At 41.0% G+C, this 17259-nt stretch overlaps 2 protein-coding genes across 2 annotated transcripts; both read right to left on the bottom strand.

The window, feature by feature from the left end:
* Window positions 1–2237: 2237 nt before the first annotated feature.
* Window positions 2238–5242, bottom strand: LOC118966009 (uncharacterized transmembrane protein DDB_G0289901-like). Its single transcript, XM_036987483.1, has 2 exons — window positions 3849–5242; window positions 2238–3745 (listed from the first exon to the last, which is right to left on the bottom strand). The coding sequence occupies exons 1-2, from the start codon at window positions 5038–5040 to the stop codon at window positions 3486–3488; spliced, it is 1452 nt and encodes a 483-aa protein (XP_036843378.1). The 5' UTR covers window positions 5041–5242; the 3' UTR covers window positions 2238–3485.
* A 612-nt stretch (window positions 5243–5854) lies between these two features.
* Window positions 5855–17006, bottom strand: LOC118966167 (ubiquitin carboxyl-terminal hydrolase 47-like). The gene is made up of 9 exons (XM_036989265.1): window positions 16966–17006; window positions 9038–9140; window positions 8758–8882; window positions 8518–8588; window positions 8288–8419; window positions 7539–7631; window positions 7247–7375; window positions 6826–6954; window positions 5855–5881 (listed from the first exon to the last, which is right to left on the bottom strand). The coding sequence occupies exons 1-9, from the start codon at window positions 16991–16993 to the stop codon at window positions 5855–5857; spliced, it is 837 nt and encodes a 278-aa protein (XP_036845160.1). The 5' UTR covers window positions 16994–17006.
* Window positions 17007–17259: the final 253 nt, after the last annotated feature.

Here is a 17259-nt window from a genome sequence, read left to right as displayed (position 1 = left end):
CAGTCTCCTGAGGGGGAATAGGTTTTGTCGTGCCCTCTTCAAGACTGTCTTGGTGTGCTTGGACCATGTTAGTTTGTTGGTGATGTTTAGACACCAAGGAACTTGAAGCTCTCAACTTGCTCCACTGCAGCACTCTCGATGATAATGGGGGTGTGCTCAATCCTCTTTTTCCTGTAGTCCACAATCATCTCCTTTCTCTTGATCACGTTGAGGGTTGTTGTCCTGGCACCACACGGCCAGGTCTCTGACCTCCTCCCTATAGGCTGTCTCGTCGTTGTCAGTGATCAGGCCTACCAATGTTGTGTCATCGGCAAACTTGATGATGGTGTTGGAGTCATGCCTGGCCGTGTAGTCATGAGTGAACAGGGAGTACAGGAGGGGACTGAGCAAGCACCCCTCAGGGGCCCCTGTGTTGAGAATCAGCATGGCGGATGTTTGTTATCTACCCTTACTACCTGGGGGTGGCCCATCAGGAAGTCCAGTATCCAGTTGCAGAGGGAGGTGTTTAGTTCCAGGGTCCTTAGCTTATTGATGAGCTTTGAAGGCACTATTGAATGCTGAGCTGTAGTCAATGAACAGCATTCTCACATAGGTGTTCCTTTTGTCCAGGTGGGAAAAGGCAGTGTGGAGTGCAATAGAGATTGCATCATCTGTGGATCTGTTGGGGCGGTGTGCAAATTCGATCATTAAAGGGTCATTAAAGATCCCATTGCACTTATCGTAAGAGTAGGGGTGTTAACCCCGGTGTCCTGGCTAAATTCCCTATCTGGCCCTCAAACCATCACGGTCACCTAATAATCCCCAGTTTACAATTGGCTCATTCATCCCCCTCTCCCCTGTAACTATTCCGCAGGTCATTGCTGCAAATGAGAATGTGTTCTCAGTCAACTTACCTGGTAAAATAACGGATAAATTAAAAATGTAGTGGGTCTAGGGTTTCTGGGATAATGGTGTTGATGTGAGCCATGACCAGCCTTTCAAAGCACTTCATGGCTACAGACGTGAGTGCTACAGGTTGGTAGTCATTTAGGCAGGTTACCTTAGTGTTATTGGGCACAGTCACTGTGGTGGTCTGCTTGAAACATGTTGGTATTATAGACTCGGACAGGGAGAGGTTGAAAATGTCAGTGAAGACACTTGGCAGTCGGTCAGTGCGTGCACGTCCTGGTTATTGGTTATTTCCTAATGTGTTTGAGCCAATCAGTTGTGTTGTGACAAGGTAGGGGTGGTGTTGTTGGTCCATGACAAGTCCTCGGGGATGTGGATGCCGAGGAACTCAGAATTCGTCACTCCCTCTACGGCAGTCCTGTTGATGTGGATTGGGCATGTTCTCTCCTCTGCTTCCTGAAGTCAAGTTTTGCTGATGTTGAAGGAGAGGTTGTGTTCATAATACCACAATGCAAGTTCACTTACCTCCTTCCTATAGGGAAGGGCTGATTCGTCGTTGTTGGTTATCAGGCCTTCAACCGTGGTGTGGTCAGCAAACTTGATGATGTTGTGCAAAGCCACGCAGTCATGGGTGAACAAGGAGTACAGCAAAGGACTGAGGACACACCCCTAGGGTGCCCCTGTGTTGAGTCAGTGTGGAGTAGATGTTGTTGCCATTCAGTCTGGGGCCATTAGGTCAGATGGCTGCCATGGCTCCCAGGGGCCAAATCTGGGGTGGATACATATCTAAATCTTATTAGGGTACCTAGATCTAGCTCTGTGCTGTCTTTGTTGCGGTCATCTCAAAATAGCACTGCTGCTCCCAACTTCAAAAGATAGGAGCACCACATACAATTTAGGAGCACCAGACATACGATTTTTAAATTGATTGATACAGCCTTTATTGGGCCTATATGAATTCTGTCCTTTTGAAGCACATGTTGTGCCTTGTAAATATATTTGTTTATTATAAAAGCTAAATGTTGATACAAAATTTCATTTAAATTAAAAATGAATTTGTAGCAATATTAGGTGTCTACATTGTGTAAAAGTTTCCAATTGAGATGTATTACATTGAAAGGTGCACACTGTCTCTTTAAGAATGCCAAGTTTGTGATGAAATACATGCATATCTTCATTTATTAATGTCATTGCTATGATCATTAATCTCCTGAAGAAGCTATCCCTTTAAAATTGGGGCACTTTAGAGACATGGCTGAAACGTCCCCCAGGGACCAAATTTGGGGTGGCGCCAGATATAAATATTTTCAAGGAACACAAATCTACATCTCTTCCAAATGTGGTGCTTTTATCAAAAATGTATGCACGAAAAATACATATCTTGTTGACAGTCTCAACAATTTCTGAACATGCATGAAATACATTTTAAGTTCAGACAATAAACAAACAAAAAAATCCCTAATGGATTCTGAATTTCCATCAGCAGTCATTCACATCACATTGAGTCAAGTGCAACTGCAGGAGTGGTACCTCCTGTAGTCCACCATCAGGGCAGCCAGGAGACAGACAGCAGAACTGACCCCCAGGACTGCAGCCACAGTGGGGTCTGTACTGACCCCTGGTACTGGAGAGGGAGGGGTAGGGTCAAAGGCCAGGCTTTGTCAGGTGTTCTGATGTAAGAGGCAATTACTGACACCTAGCAAGTCATTTACTATGGAGCAGCATTATATATAATCTGGCGACCTCTTCTTCCTTCTGTTGTGGAAAGAGTGTTTCTTATTTGACTCAGTGGTAGACTAGCCTGGTACCAGATATGTTTGTGTGTTTAGCCAACTCCCCTGCTGTGTTCATTGTCATGTCAAAACTGGTATTTCAGATCAAGGTGTACATCAAATGGCATGTACTGGATGTATGGGATGTAGTAATACTGTAACAGGAAGCTGGCTGAAATGTGTCTCATGCTTAGAGTAGACCTCTAAACAATGTAGAAATACAGAACCATTGACTGTATGATTTTCATATTCTTCTCAGTGATAATTATCAGCTAACAATTTTAAAGTTTATTAGGAAGTTTAATTAACGTAACAAAAAGGAATTTGTTGCGGCAGACTTTGGTAGGTAGCGAGCTAGATAACTTGGTTTCCATTTTCCAAACTTTTTTTGTAATCCCCATGATTGGTCATCAACGATTCCTGGTCTTGGAACTCGTGTGCTCACCCAGAATGGCTTCTGGTAAACTGTTTACCACTAGTGGCAATACATATTGTTGCCACATGTTCGCCACAGAATCAAATAGAATCTTAAGAGAATTGTTTGCAAGAAAAAAACCTCTGGCCAACTGTTTGCCACTAGTGGCAATACATATTACCGTTGCCAAAGGTTTGCCGCAGATTAACTACTAGTGGCAAACATTTGCAAACTTCTGGCAACATTTTGTGTCACACTATTTAGTTTTCCTAAAATTTTCCACAAGACTGCAGAAAGTTTGCCACAGGTTTGCCCCAAAAAAAGACCTCTCATCTTCTCCTCTGTTTCCACCTGACCTCTTATCCTCTTCCTTACTGTTTCCACCTGACCTCTAAAACCCTTCTCCCCCATCAGTTTCCACCGGACCTCTTATCACCTTCTTCTCCACTGTTTCCACCTGACATATTATCATCTTCTCCTCTGTTTCCACCTGACCTATTATCATCTTTTCTACTGTTTCCACCTGACCTCTTATCCTTTTCCCCACTGTTTCCACCCGGCCTCTTATCCTCCCCCTCACTGTTTCCACCTGACCTCTTATTATATTCTCCACGGTTTCCACCTGGCCTCTTATCCTCTTCCTCACTGTTTCCACCTGACCTCTTATCACCTTCTCCTCTTCTGTTTCCTACCGGACCTGTCATCATCCTCACTACTGTTTCCACCTGACCTTGTATCAACTTCTATACTGTTTCCACCTGACCTCTTATAACCTTCTCCTCTTCTGTTTCCACCGGACCTGTCATCATCCTCACTACTATTTCCACCTGACCTTGTATCAACTTCTACACTGTTTCCACCTAACCTCTTATCATCTTCTCCTCTGTTTCCACCAGACCTATTATCATCCTCACAACTGTTTCCACCTGACCTCTGATCCTCTTCCTTACTTTTTTCACCTGACATCTTATCATCTTTTTTTCTGTTTCCACCTAACCTCTTATCATCTCCTCTTCTGTTTCCACTGGACCTGTTATCATCCTCTCTACTGTTTCCACCTGACCTCTGATCCTCTTCCTTGCTGTTTCCACCTGACTTCTTATCATCTTCCCCACTGTTTCCACCTGACCTCTTACCATCTTCTCCACTGTTTCCACTTGACCTCTTATCCTTTTCCCAACTGTTTCCACCTGGCCTCTTATCCTCTTCCTCACTGTTTCCACCTGACCTCTTATCACCTTCTCCTCTTCTGTGTCCACCGGACCTGTCACCGGACCTGTCATCAGACCTGTTTCCACCTGACCTTGTATCAACTTCTACACTGTTTCCACCTGACCTCTGATCCTCTTCTTCACTGTTTCCACCTGACCTCTGATCCTCTTCCTCAGTGTTACCACCTGACTTCTTATCATCTTCCTCACTGTTTCCACCTGACCTCTTATCACCTACTCTGTTACCACCTGACTTCTTATCATCTTCCTCACTGTTTCCACCTGACCTCTTATCATCTTCTTCACTGTTTCCACCTGACCTCTGATCCTCTTCCTCACTGTTTCCACCTGACCTCTTATCACCTACTCTGTTACCACCTGGCCTCTTATCCTCTTCCTCACTGTTTCCACCTGACCTCTTATCATCTTCTCCTCTTCTGTGTCCACCGGACCTGTCATCATCCTCACTACTATTTCCACCTGACCTTGTATCAACTTCTACACTGTTTCCAACTGACCTCTTATAACCTTCTCCTCTTCTGTGTCCACCGGACCTGTCATCATCCTCACTACTGTTTCCACCCGACCTTGTACCATCTTCTACACTGTTTCCACCTGACCTCTGATCGTCTTCCTTACTGTTTCCACCTGACCTCTCATCATCTTCTTCACTGTTTCCACCAGACCTATTATCATCCTCACAACTGTTTCCACCTGACCTCTGATCCGCTTCCTTATTTTTTTCACCTGACATCTTATAATCTTTTTCTCCATTTTCACCTGACCTCTTATCATCCTCTCCATTGTTTCCACCTGACCTCTTATCCTCTTCCGTACTTTTTTCACCTGACGTTTTATCATCTTCTCTCTTTGCACCTGACCTCTCCTTCCCTCCATCTCCATTTTCTCCATCTGTACTTTTGCCCCCTTCTCCTTTCTTTTCATCTGCATCAATTTTATATTCTCCTCTTTTTCTCCATGATCCAATTGCTGTTATCCATGAGTATAAAGAATTTACAATCCATTCAAATTTTGGTCTCTTTTTAGCTGCATCCTTTTCATTTCCACTTCTCTTTGACCATGAGCTCCCCTCCTCGTCTCCTCTGTTTCCACCTGACAATTTCTTCTCCCCCTCTTTTTCTTTCTTTCCACATACACTCTTTCCATCTTCCTCTCTGTTTCCACCTGACCTCTTATCCTCTTCTTGTCTGTATCCACCTGCAATACGTGTCACAGTTTTACAGTAATTGATACTACAGAACTAGAACTAAAAATGATGTAGTATTTAGGGCTACAGATGTAAATAGATCACGAAGAATGGGAAGACAACAATAAGAAAATAATTGAAGAATATTGATATTTTAGGTTGTATGACAAGAGTAAAACATATCAAAAAGGTAATATTTGATAACTTACATGTCCTATAAATAAGCAGATAAGCACTTTGTGATCTAAAGGGAGAAAAAAAAATCATATTGGGCATTTTTATATGATTTAAGATCATAACTTTGGCAAGTATATATAATTTTATGGACACACACACACAAAATGATGAAAAGGGGTGCATTTTACCTTAAGTTTGGTTCCAATGCGATCTATATGGAAGAGGGGGGCAGGGCGGGGGAGAAAGAGAGTGCAGCTGCATTACGTATTGAGTGTTGCATTATTCAACATTAAAATATATTCCATTTTTTTCTCATCACACCTGAATTTGGATACATTTGAGTAAATTAACTTTAATAGTTTCATTCCAAAACGCATATATCCATTTTCAGAAATGTTTGTAAATGAGCTTTTATTATTTATAGAAATTAAGAATGAGATTGGTATGTTCTTTCACTATCTAATCATGGCATGGGTTTCTTTAAAATCTGTCACTTGATGGTTTTTCTTTTTCTTTCAGAGAGACAAATAATCATCTTTTTTTTTTGCAAAATACTATACATCCAACTCCCACTCAGAGAAATAAGTAGAACTGCTAGGTTTTACACAGTCAAATGTAACTAATACCTACATTTTTGTAAAGAAATGTAGAAATAGTAAAATAATTAAATCAGTATGTTAAACATTTACATTTGTAAATGTATCCATAGTGACTTACAGTAAGTGCATTAATCTTAAGATAGCTAGGTAAGACAACAACATATCACAGACAAATATACAAAAATATGAGAACAGTAATATTTTACACACACATGAAGGTACCCCTAAGCAATCATTTCTGATGAAAAAACACAAATGTGAAAAATTGGTGGGTATAGCTTTTTGGAAATAAACTCTTCAGTTATACCTTTGTCTAGTTCATTTCATACCCAAACAAAATGGCACTATAAAATGAAGTCCAATTACAATAACAATGTAATAACTCTTCCTTACTGAGCCGGAGTCTGGTCAAGCTGTAAAACTCTCGACTCCAGAGCACATACTATATGCCCCCCCCCGCACACACACACACTTCTGTTTACAGTAGGCCTATGCCCACCCCCTATTGTCCATCTACCAGTATACTTTCCCTGCTGTATTTTTAAATCCCCCTTACCAGGCTTACGTTGCTGTCATTAAACAAATACCACTTCTGATCCTCATAGGACCTGATTGTAGCAGTGTAATGTCCACTTCTTAGACTTCCTTCATGGTCCACAATTGCATAGAGTTCATATGCCCCATTCTGTTCAGAGCAATCAGACAATAAAAAATATATTCCATGAACTACAGATGAAAATATAACATTTTATGTAGGAGAGAATAAAAATAATAAAAATATTGCAGAAACCTTTCAGGAGTACTCCAACTGGGTAGCTGAAGTTCAAACATTTTGGTCTTGAGGTAAGAATGCTAGCCACAGTTCAAGAGATCTATCTAATATAGAAGTGATTGTAGGTCTAACACTTACCAAGGCTTACCTCCATGATACAATCTGTGATAAACAACCTATCAAATAAAGACAGTTTTGTAGTTACCTCTGTCTGTAATTTGTGAGGAACGTCCACAGAGCAGTTGATTTTGACATATGTCATCCTATGGTAGTCAAACTCAAACCTCTTGAGTAGCAGAGTCAGAATCTCTGGGTGATGTACCATCTTACATGCCTGGTGGAACAAAACCCACTCTCAGTCATTATTATTACAGTCTCTAAATAAAGATACAGTGACATTCGAACCATCAATGTGCTTTGAAAAGCCTGTGACACCCTTCCAGAGACTTGTGATACAATCAGTGATTTTAAAAGACAACTTTAAAGATATTACTCACAGTTGTTGCTTCCACTTCTTCATTGCATTTAGCACAGTACAGCTTGTCCCCAGTGATAGTTGATTTCTCAAAAAACTCCTCAAAACCGTCATTCTGAAAACACATACAAACACATTAGTAAATATTGTCTCTTGCACCTCCTGACATATTTTCACATTTGCCTTGTTTCCAAACACTGAGCTGCTACAGGTAACTGCAAAAATAATGGAAACACTTTAGTAAATGCGGGATAGCCTACGAAGTATATTGTAAGCAGTTGCTTCCACATAGGTGTGGTTCCCGAGTTAATTAAGAAATTCAAATCCCTATTATGCTGAGGGACATGTATAAAAATGCTAGGTAGGCCATTAGTCTGGCCATTACTTGGCTACCATGGCTGTGCCACCATAGAATAACAATGCCCCCATCCACGGGGCACTAGTGGTCAATTAATGGTTGGATGAGCATGATTGCTATGTAAACCATATGCCATGGCTGTCTCAGTTACCAGTTCTCAACCTAATTGAACACTTATGGGAGATTCTACAGCGACACCCGAGACACCGTTTTATAACACCATCAACAAATCACCAAATTATGGAATTCTTGTGAGAAAAAAAAAATGGTGTTGCATCCCTCCAATAGAGTTCCAGACACTTGTAGAATCTATGCCAAGGTGCATTGAAGCTATTCTGGCTCGTGGTGGCCCAACACCTGATTAAGACACTTCCTTTATTTTGGCAGTTACCTATGTTATATATTTTCCATACCACACTGTAGCTTTGACCAGGGCCTAAGGTTACGTCCATGGAGAGGGGCAGAACCCAAAATGGACCAGGTTCAATATTGGAAATATGACTATTTGCACAGGAGATAGTGTGCGACAATTGTCCTTCGAAGATCTAAAGATAAACATATAATATTCTTATAATGTAAACATTTACATAATTTAATGTTCCCCTTAAAGGTTTTGTACAATATAATCTCAGTAATGCAGTACCTTAGACACATTATTCTTGACCGCGTTTAAAATCTTCTCAAAAAACTCAGCAGCGTCACGTTGCTCATATACTGGGGGAAGAACACAATGATAGATCATGTGATATTCTACAAATAGAACAGCGCTTCACTACTCCAGTAATGATATCATTGGAGTTGTACAATGATGACACCACGACCATTGCAATTGCTCAACCTGTTGTGGATAAAATGCTGTTTTTTTCTCAGCAGCTCAGCTTACCGGTTTGAATGTCCAATGTCCAAGAAATGTCCTTTGTGTCAGCTTCTTTTTCTTTTAATTTTTGAAACAGCCTTTTAAGCTTGTGATCAATGGTCTCTTGTTCTTGACCAGTAGGAAACACTTCACTGTGGGGAGACAATTGAGATATGTTACTGACTAATTGTACTATTTTTATTACCATTTATTTAAGATGCATTCATATCAAAGTATAACAAGTCAGGTTCTGACATTTTCATGGGGAGAAAATATCCTTTGTGCACGAGTGAGCCTAGATCCAAACCTTTCAACAGCCTCTCTGAAGTCCTTGGTCATGAAGAACACCTGCAGCACACTGTTCAAATAACAGGTTGCCCCTTGATTAATCAAACCATGGGGATGGTAGCCTAAATCAAGGACATCAATTAGTCTCATATAAAGCCGAAGGGCTTTTGTGGGATATTGACTTGTTTGTGTTCACAAATTTAACACATTTACTTACAAACATGTTCAATTAATGATTGCCAGGTATTAGCCAGATTTTCCTAAGACTCCTCACACCACATATATTTTCAGGAAAATTAAATCTAGGCTATACCAAAGTGTTCTGTTCACAACTTTTAAAATATGGATATTTGCTATACAGTCTTGTCTTGCGTGACTGTACTTTAGAAAAGTGGAAATATTTTGAGAATAAAGTGGAAATATTTTGAGAATAAAGTGGTGTCATGTATATGCAGTGAGGAGAGTTAAATAACAATGATGCAAGGCAAATTAACAAAAGAGGAGATGCGTACTGAACATGTAAACAAACCAATACTGAGGCTACTGAGGGCTAAAGGTAATCAAGGTGATGATAAAGTCCAGGTGTGCTTAATGATGGGGAGTAGGTGTGCTTAATGATGGGGAGTAGGTGTGCTTAATGATGGGGAGTGGGTGTGCTTAATGATGGGGTGTGGGTGTGCTTAATGATGGGGAGTGGGTGTGCTTAATGATGGGGAGTGGGTGTGCTTAATGATGGGGAGTGGGTGTGCTTAATGACGGGGAGTGGGTGTGCGTAATGTGGGGGGGCAGGTGTGTGTAATATTGGTAGAATATTAGTAGAACAGCAATGTTGAAGGCTGGAGAGAGGGAGCAGGAGTAGACGTGACAAGTGGCAATGTTCCGGGAATAAATGAACAATTTGATTGAGAATAAAGTCACAGTTATATTTAAAGATTAAAGTATGGAATTTGGTTAATTGCATGTCTCCTTGGCTCCCTGTCGCTTTGCACGCCACTGTTGAAATGCTTGAGGTAGCTGACTGGTGAAACTATACTTTATAATTGTCTTTAATGACAAGGAAATCCTTGCTATTTTACTACATGATCTGTGCCACAGATTATTTTCAGGAGGAACAGTGGTTACATACATAGTTCGAGACAAGTTGGTAATGTGTGTCAAATAAAATAAAATGTTATTGGTCACATACACATGGTTAGCAGATGTTAATGCGAGTGTAGAGAATAGCTTGTGCTTCTAGTTCCGACAGTGCAGTAATATCTAACAAGTAATCTAACAATTTTCTGTGTGCAGGTGTGTGTGTGGGGGGGGGGGGGGGGGGGGGGGGGGGGGGTAAAAGTAGAGGCAAACCAAACAAATGGCCATCAATCTAATGATCTGATAAACTAGTTCAAACAGGCGTCACTGCGCACTCACCCTTATCAATCTAATGATCTAACAACTCGCACACACACACACCAAGTTTTCCCCTGGCAATTTCAACTATGGGCATGCAGTACACTCTTCTAATGGCCTTAGTGCATTATGAGCTCAAACTAAAAACTTTCTTGGCACTGTCGCTGAATGAGAGGAGAACTGGGGTTGAGTCCCAGTCAGTCCGCCCTCCAAATTCTGCTGCGTAGCCTAAGCGAACACCTTAAAATGGCAACTATTAATGACCTTATCCGTGGTGCTTTACAAACGGTAGTATTTCCCCCATATGGCAACTATCCTTCTAACGACTATATGCTAGTAGGCTATGTAAGAATTCTCAAAAAACAAATTATCTTGGGATCCTGGAGACTATGAGTGTGTATGTGTCCCATGTCAAGCTGCTCTCCAAATTCGCTACAACACTGCAATTTTGCAGCCCATTATAAACCTGTATCGCCCACTAGATTGAATACCTTAATTTAATATCTTAACCTATAGGCTAATGGTATGGTACAGTGGGCAAGTGAAAGTAAATTATAAGCCTATCCAACGGCTGCGGGAGGGATGAAAAATTAAGCAGGAATTTTATGCAAATGTATGTGGGATGAGAGACAACTCCTGCTGTGCAAAGCAGCTAATCTGAGGAGCTGTTTGAATACATTCATGTTTAATTTATATTATTTTAATTCAACTTTATTTAACCAGGTAGACTAGTTGAGAACAAGTTCTCATTTACAACTGCGACCTGGCCAAGATAAAGCAAAGCAGTACGACACGAACAACAACAGACTTACACATATAATAAACAAACATACAGTAAATAAAACGATATAAAAAGTATATGTGCAGCCAATAAATAGGCCATAGTGGCAAAATATTTACAATTTAGCAATTAAACACTGGAGTGATAGATGTGCAGAAAATGAGTGTGCAAGTAGAGATACTGGGGTGCAAAGGAGCAAAAAATAAAAATTTAAATAAAATAACAGTATGGGGATGAGGTAGTTGGATGGGTTATTTACAGATGGGCTATGTACAGGTGCAGTGATCTGTGAGCTGCTCAGACAGCTGGTGCTCTATCACTCCAGTTCGTTCCAGTCATTGGCAGCAGAGAACTGGAAGGAAAGGCGGCCAAAGTAGGAATTGGCTTTGGGGGTGACCAGTGAAATATACCTGCTGGAGCACGTGCTATGTGTGGGTGCTGCTATAGTGACCAGTGAGCTGAGATAAGGCGGGGCTTTACCAAGCAAAGACATATAGATGACCTGGAGCCAGTGGGTTTGACAACGAATATGTAGCGAGGGCCAGCCAATGAGAGCATACAGGTCGCAGTGGTGGGTAGTATATGGGGCTTTGGTGACGAAACGGATGGCACTGTGATAGACTGCATCCAATTTGCTGAGTAGAGTGTTGGAGGCTATTTTGCAAATGACATCACCGAAGTCAAGGATCGGTAGGATAGTAAGTTTTACGAGGGTACAGTGGGGCAAACAAGTATTTAGTCAGCCACCAATTGTGCAAGTTCTCCCACTTCATCATAGGTACACTTCAACTATGACAGACAAAATGAGAAAAAAAAATCCTGAAAACCACATTGTAGGATTTTTTATGAATTTATTTGCAAATTATGGTGGAAAATAAGTATTTGGTCAATAACAAAAGTTTATCTCAATACTTTGTTATATACCCTTTATTGGCAATGACAGAGGTCAAACGTTTTCTGTAAGTCTTCACAAGGTTTTCACACACTGTTGCTGGTATTTTGGCCCATTCCTCCATGCAGATCTCCTCTAGAGCAGTGATGTTTTGGGGCTGTTGTTGGGAAACACGGACTTTCAACTCCCTCCAAAGATTTTCTATGGGGTTGAGATCTGGAGACTGGCTAGGCCACTCCAGGACCTTGAAATGCTTCTTACAAAGCCACTCCTTCGTTGCCCGGGGGAGTGTGTTTGGGATCATTGTCATGCTGAAAGACCCAGCCACGTTTCATCTTCAATGCCCTTGCTGATGGAAGGAGGTTTTCACTCAAAATCTCACGATACATAGCCCCATTCATTCTTTCCTTTACACAGATCGGTCTCTTTGCAGAAAAACAGCCCCAAAGCATGATGTTTCCACCCCCATGCTTCACAGTAGGTATGGTACTCTTTGGATGCAACTCAGCATGCTTTGTCCTCCAAACACGACGAGTTAAGTTATAGTTATATTTTGGTTTCATCTGACCATATGACGTTCTCCCAATCTTCTTCTGGGATTTTTGCTCACCGTTCTTGTGATAATTTTGACCCCACGGGGTGAGATCTTGCGTGGAGCCCCAGATCGAGGGAGATTATCAGTGGTCTTGTATGTCTTCCATTTCCTAATAATTGCTCCCACAGTTGATTTCTTCAAACCAAGCTGCTTACCTATTGCATATTCAGCCTTCCCAGCCTGGTGCAGGTCTACAATTTTGTTTCTGGTGTCCTTTGACAGCTCTTTGGTCTTGGCCATAGTGGAGTTTGAAATGTGACTGTTTGAGGTTGTGGACAGGTGTCTTTTATACTGATAACAAGTTCAAACAGGTGCCATTAATACAGGTAACAAGTGGAGGACAGAGGAGCCTCTTAAAGAAGAAGTTACAGGTCTGTGAGAGCCAGAAATCTTGCTTGTTTGTAGGTGACCAAATACTTATTTTCCACCATATTTTGCTAATTAAATTCATAAAAAATCCTACAATGTGATTTTCTGGATTTTCTTTCTCATTTTTATAGTTGAAGTGTACCTATTATGAAAATTACAGGCCTCTCTCATCTTTTTAAGTGGGTGAACTTGCACAATTGGTGGCTGACTAAATACTTTTTTGCCCCACTGTATGTTTGGCAGCATGAGTGAAGGATGCTTTGTTGAGAAATAGGAAGCCAATTCTAGATTAATTTTGGATTGGAGATGCTTAATGTGAGTCTGGAAGGAAAGTTTACGGTTTAACCAGACACCTAGGTATTTGTAGTTGTCCACATATTCTAAGTCAGAACCGTCCAGAGTAGTGATGCTGGACGGGCGGGCAGGTGTGGGCAGCGATCGGTTGAAGAGCATGCATTTAGTTTTACTTGCATTAAAGAGCAGTTGGAGGCCACGGAAGGAGAGTTGTATGGCATTGAAGCTCGTCTGGAGGTTAGTTAACACAGTGTCCAAAGAAGGGCCAGAAGTATACAGAATGGTGTCGCCTGCATAGAGGTGGATCAGAGAAACACCAGCAGCAAGAGCGACATCATTGATGTATACAGAGAAAATTTGGCCCGAGAATTGAATCCTGTGGCATCCCCATAGAGACTGCCAGAGGTCTGGACAACAGTCCCTCCGATTTGACACACTGAACTCTGTCTGAGAAGTAGTTGGTGAACCAGGCGAGGCAATCATTTGAGAAAACAAGGCTTTTGAGTCTGCCGATAAGAATGTGGTGATTGACAGAGTTGAAAGCCTTGACCAGGTCGATGAATAAAGCTGCACAGTATTGTCTCCTATTGATGGCGGTTATGATATTGTTTAGGACCTTGAGTGTGGCTGAGATGCACCCATGACCAGCTCGGAAACCAGATTGCATAGTGGAGAAGGTACGGTGGGATTCTAAATGGTCAGTGATCTGTTTGTTAACTTGGCTTTCGAAGACCTTAGAAAGGCAGGGTAGGATAGATATAGGTCTGTAGCAGTTTGGGTCTAGAGTGTCTCCCCCTTTGAAGAGGGGGATGACCATGGCAACTTTCCAATCTTTGGGAATCTTAGACGATACAAAAAAAGAGGTTGAACAGGCTAGTAATAGGGGTTGCAACAATTGCGGCGGATAATTTTAGAAAGAGAGTGTCCAGATTGTCTAGCCTGGCTGATTTGTAGGGATCCAGATTTCGCAACTCTTTAAGAACGTCAGCTATCTGAATTTGGGTGAAGGAGAAATGGGGAGGCTTGGGCAAGTTGCTCTGGGGGGTGCAGGGCTGTTGACCGGGGTAAGGGTAGCCAGGTGGAAAGCATGGCCAGCCGTAAATGTTTTTATTTATAGTGGATTTATCAGTGGTGACAGTGTTTCCTAGCCTCAGTGCAGTGGGGAATTCGCTTTTTCTTGAAATAATCATTGATCTATATATACACACAGTAGGCCTATTGGATAAATTATGATAGGCTATTCAAGCAATAAGGCTGTTCTTATGCACAATGAAACGCAGAGTGCTTGGATACAGGCCTTAGCCGTGGTATATTGGCCATATAACACAACCCCTGAGGTGCCTTATTGATATTATAAACTGGTTACCAATGTAATTAGAGCAGTAAAAATACATGTTTTGTCAGTCATATGCGTGATGTAAGGTCTGATATACCACAGCTGTCAGTGTGGTATCAGCATCCAGTGCTTGAACCACCCAGTTTATAAAAATAAATAATCACTGATCTGACATGACTGGGTTGGTAGCCTAGCAGAATATCTCCTTTCACTATCCATCAATAGATGATGTCTTCAAGGATGCGAGGAATTAAGGATGCATAGGTTATCCAAAAACAGGGATATTGTCTCTCTTATAGGCTATTTGTGTCAGCTATACTAACTTAGGCTATCATTTGCTCACCTTAGAGGCTAGATCTGTTAGGTTATAATAATGGACCGTAAAATTGCGGTCTCAGACGGGGCTTTGCATAGCAACGGGGCAGGCTAAAGTCCATGACCAGGGTTTACGGGCAGCCGATGTGCCCGACACGGACGCGCTATCCTTCTCCACACCAATCCGTGACTTACATTCACAACATAATAAGCATAGACGTATGAGGTTACTTCCTTGTAAGTGTACATAGAACACTATGCCATTACGCACACATTTGTAAGTTAACCTTTTGTTTTAACATATAGGCTGCTGGCCTAGCTGTTACTCTAAAATACTATGCAAGGTGTTGGCATGCGCAGGATATTGAGGATAACATTGTAGCGAATTCGAAGGACACAAAACGAATCTATATTCGCAGTCTAACAACGCACCATGGTGGTTAGAATGGTGTGTATGCACGTACGAATGTAAGTCGCTTTGGATAAAAACGTCTGCTAAAAATTGCATATATTAGTGCAGTGACGCCTGTTTGAACGTGTGTGCAGTGGTGGAAAAAGTACCCACCTGTCATACTTGGGAAAGTCACCCAGTAAAATCATACTTGAGCAAAAGTCTACAAGTATTTGGTTTTAATATACTTAAGCATATAAAGTATAAATAATTTCAAATTCCTTACGTTAAGCAAACCATGTTCTTGTTTTTTAAATTTACGGATAGCCAGGGGCACACTAACACTCAGACATAATTTACAAACGATGCATGTGTTTAGTGAGTCCACCAATCAGAGGCAGTAGTGATGACCAGGGATATTCTCTTGATAAATGTGTGAATTAGACAATTGTCAGTTCCTGCTAAGCATTTAAAATGTAACGAGTACTTTTGGGTGCCAGGGAAAACGTATGGAGTAAAAAGTACATTTTCTTTAGGAATGTAGTGAAGTAAAAGTTGTCAAAAAATATAAATTGTACAGGAAAGTACAGATACCCCCCAAAAACGACTTATGTAGTACTTTCCAGTATTTTTACTTAAGTACTTTACACCACTGCGAGTGTGATACACCTACCAAAGGACACGGATTTGGATGAAATACCTCATCCATGTCTGCGTGGTTCTCCTTCTGAAAAGACCCAAGCTGTGGCACAAACTCTTCCAGGTCTTAATAAACATAATAATATGGTTATTATGAGCTAAAAGAGAAAGAAATTCCTTGTTACTAAAGCAAATTCTAAAGTATAGTTTCACCAGTCTTCTCTACCTCAGGCATTTCAACAGTGGCGCGCACAGCAACAAGGGGCCAGGGAGACATGCAATTAATAACCAAATCCCACACTTTAATCTTGAAATATGACGGTAACTTTATTTTTAAAATGTTGACTTTATTCTCAACATGTTGTCTTTAATCTCGAAAATAATTGTTTTGTTGAATCTCGAAATATTGCTACTTTATTCTCGAAATATTGCAACTATTCTCGAAATAATGGCACTTTATTCTCGAAATAATGTAACTTTTTTAAAGTACATGCAGCAAGTACATGCAACAAATATAAATGTATCGAAGTACCACCAGCAATCGCTGTTTATTTTTTGTTATCTTCACTTGGCACTAATACTCTTAGGTACAAACTATTTCGGCTATTTATATTAATCTAGGACGTTTTCGGTGGTCACAGAGACTGATTAACGTCTTCATTCTATGTTTAGCATAGATTTTCTGCGTGTAAAGTGACGCAGGAGGACAGAAGGTGATCTAACGAGGCACAGCTGTTCTACGAGTGGTCTAAGGCAGGCGTTGATTTCAAGTGGTTTTGGGAAACGGCTCGGAAATGTAAAGATTCTCTTACGTTCTAATGATGAATTTAGCCTTAAGATGCTTTTGGGAAATCGGGCGTTGGTGTGTCGTATTTAAAGCAGCAGAATTCAGACTAATGTGTGAATCAACGGATTTTGCTGTGTGTGCGATGTGTTACGGTACCTGTGTCTGTTGTGCATATGGAATCCATGGCATCATAAATCCCTCACTATAAAGTATGTGAAGGAGAGAAATATATTTATATAAAAATGGTCATTTAAATTGTAGACTGGTAGGGTTGGCAAATTAAAATATACATTTCTAGTAAGTAAATACAACGTTTTTAGATCTAGGCTAATGCATCGAGCTGAACGCTTCCTAAACAGTGCAACAAAAAATATTAATGAGTTAATCGCCTAACAATATAGACATATCTTGCAGTGGAAAATTGAACACTGAAAGTGAATAATCATAGGC

This window comes from Oncorhynchus mykiss, chromosome 9, assembly GCF_013265735.2.
Source record: "Oncorhynchus mykiss isolate Arlee chromosome 9, USDA_OmykA_1.1, whole genome shotgun sequence".
NCBI lineage: Eukaryota > Metazoa > Chordata > Actinopteri > Salmoniformes > Salmonidae > Oncorhynchus > Oncorhynchus mykiss.
Note: the sequence above shows the minus strand (reverse complement) of the source record. Positions and strands in the feature narration are given on the sequence as shown.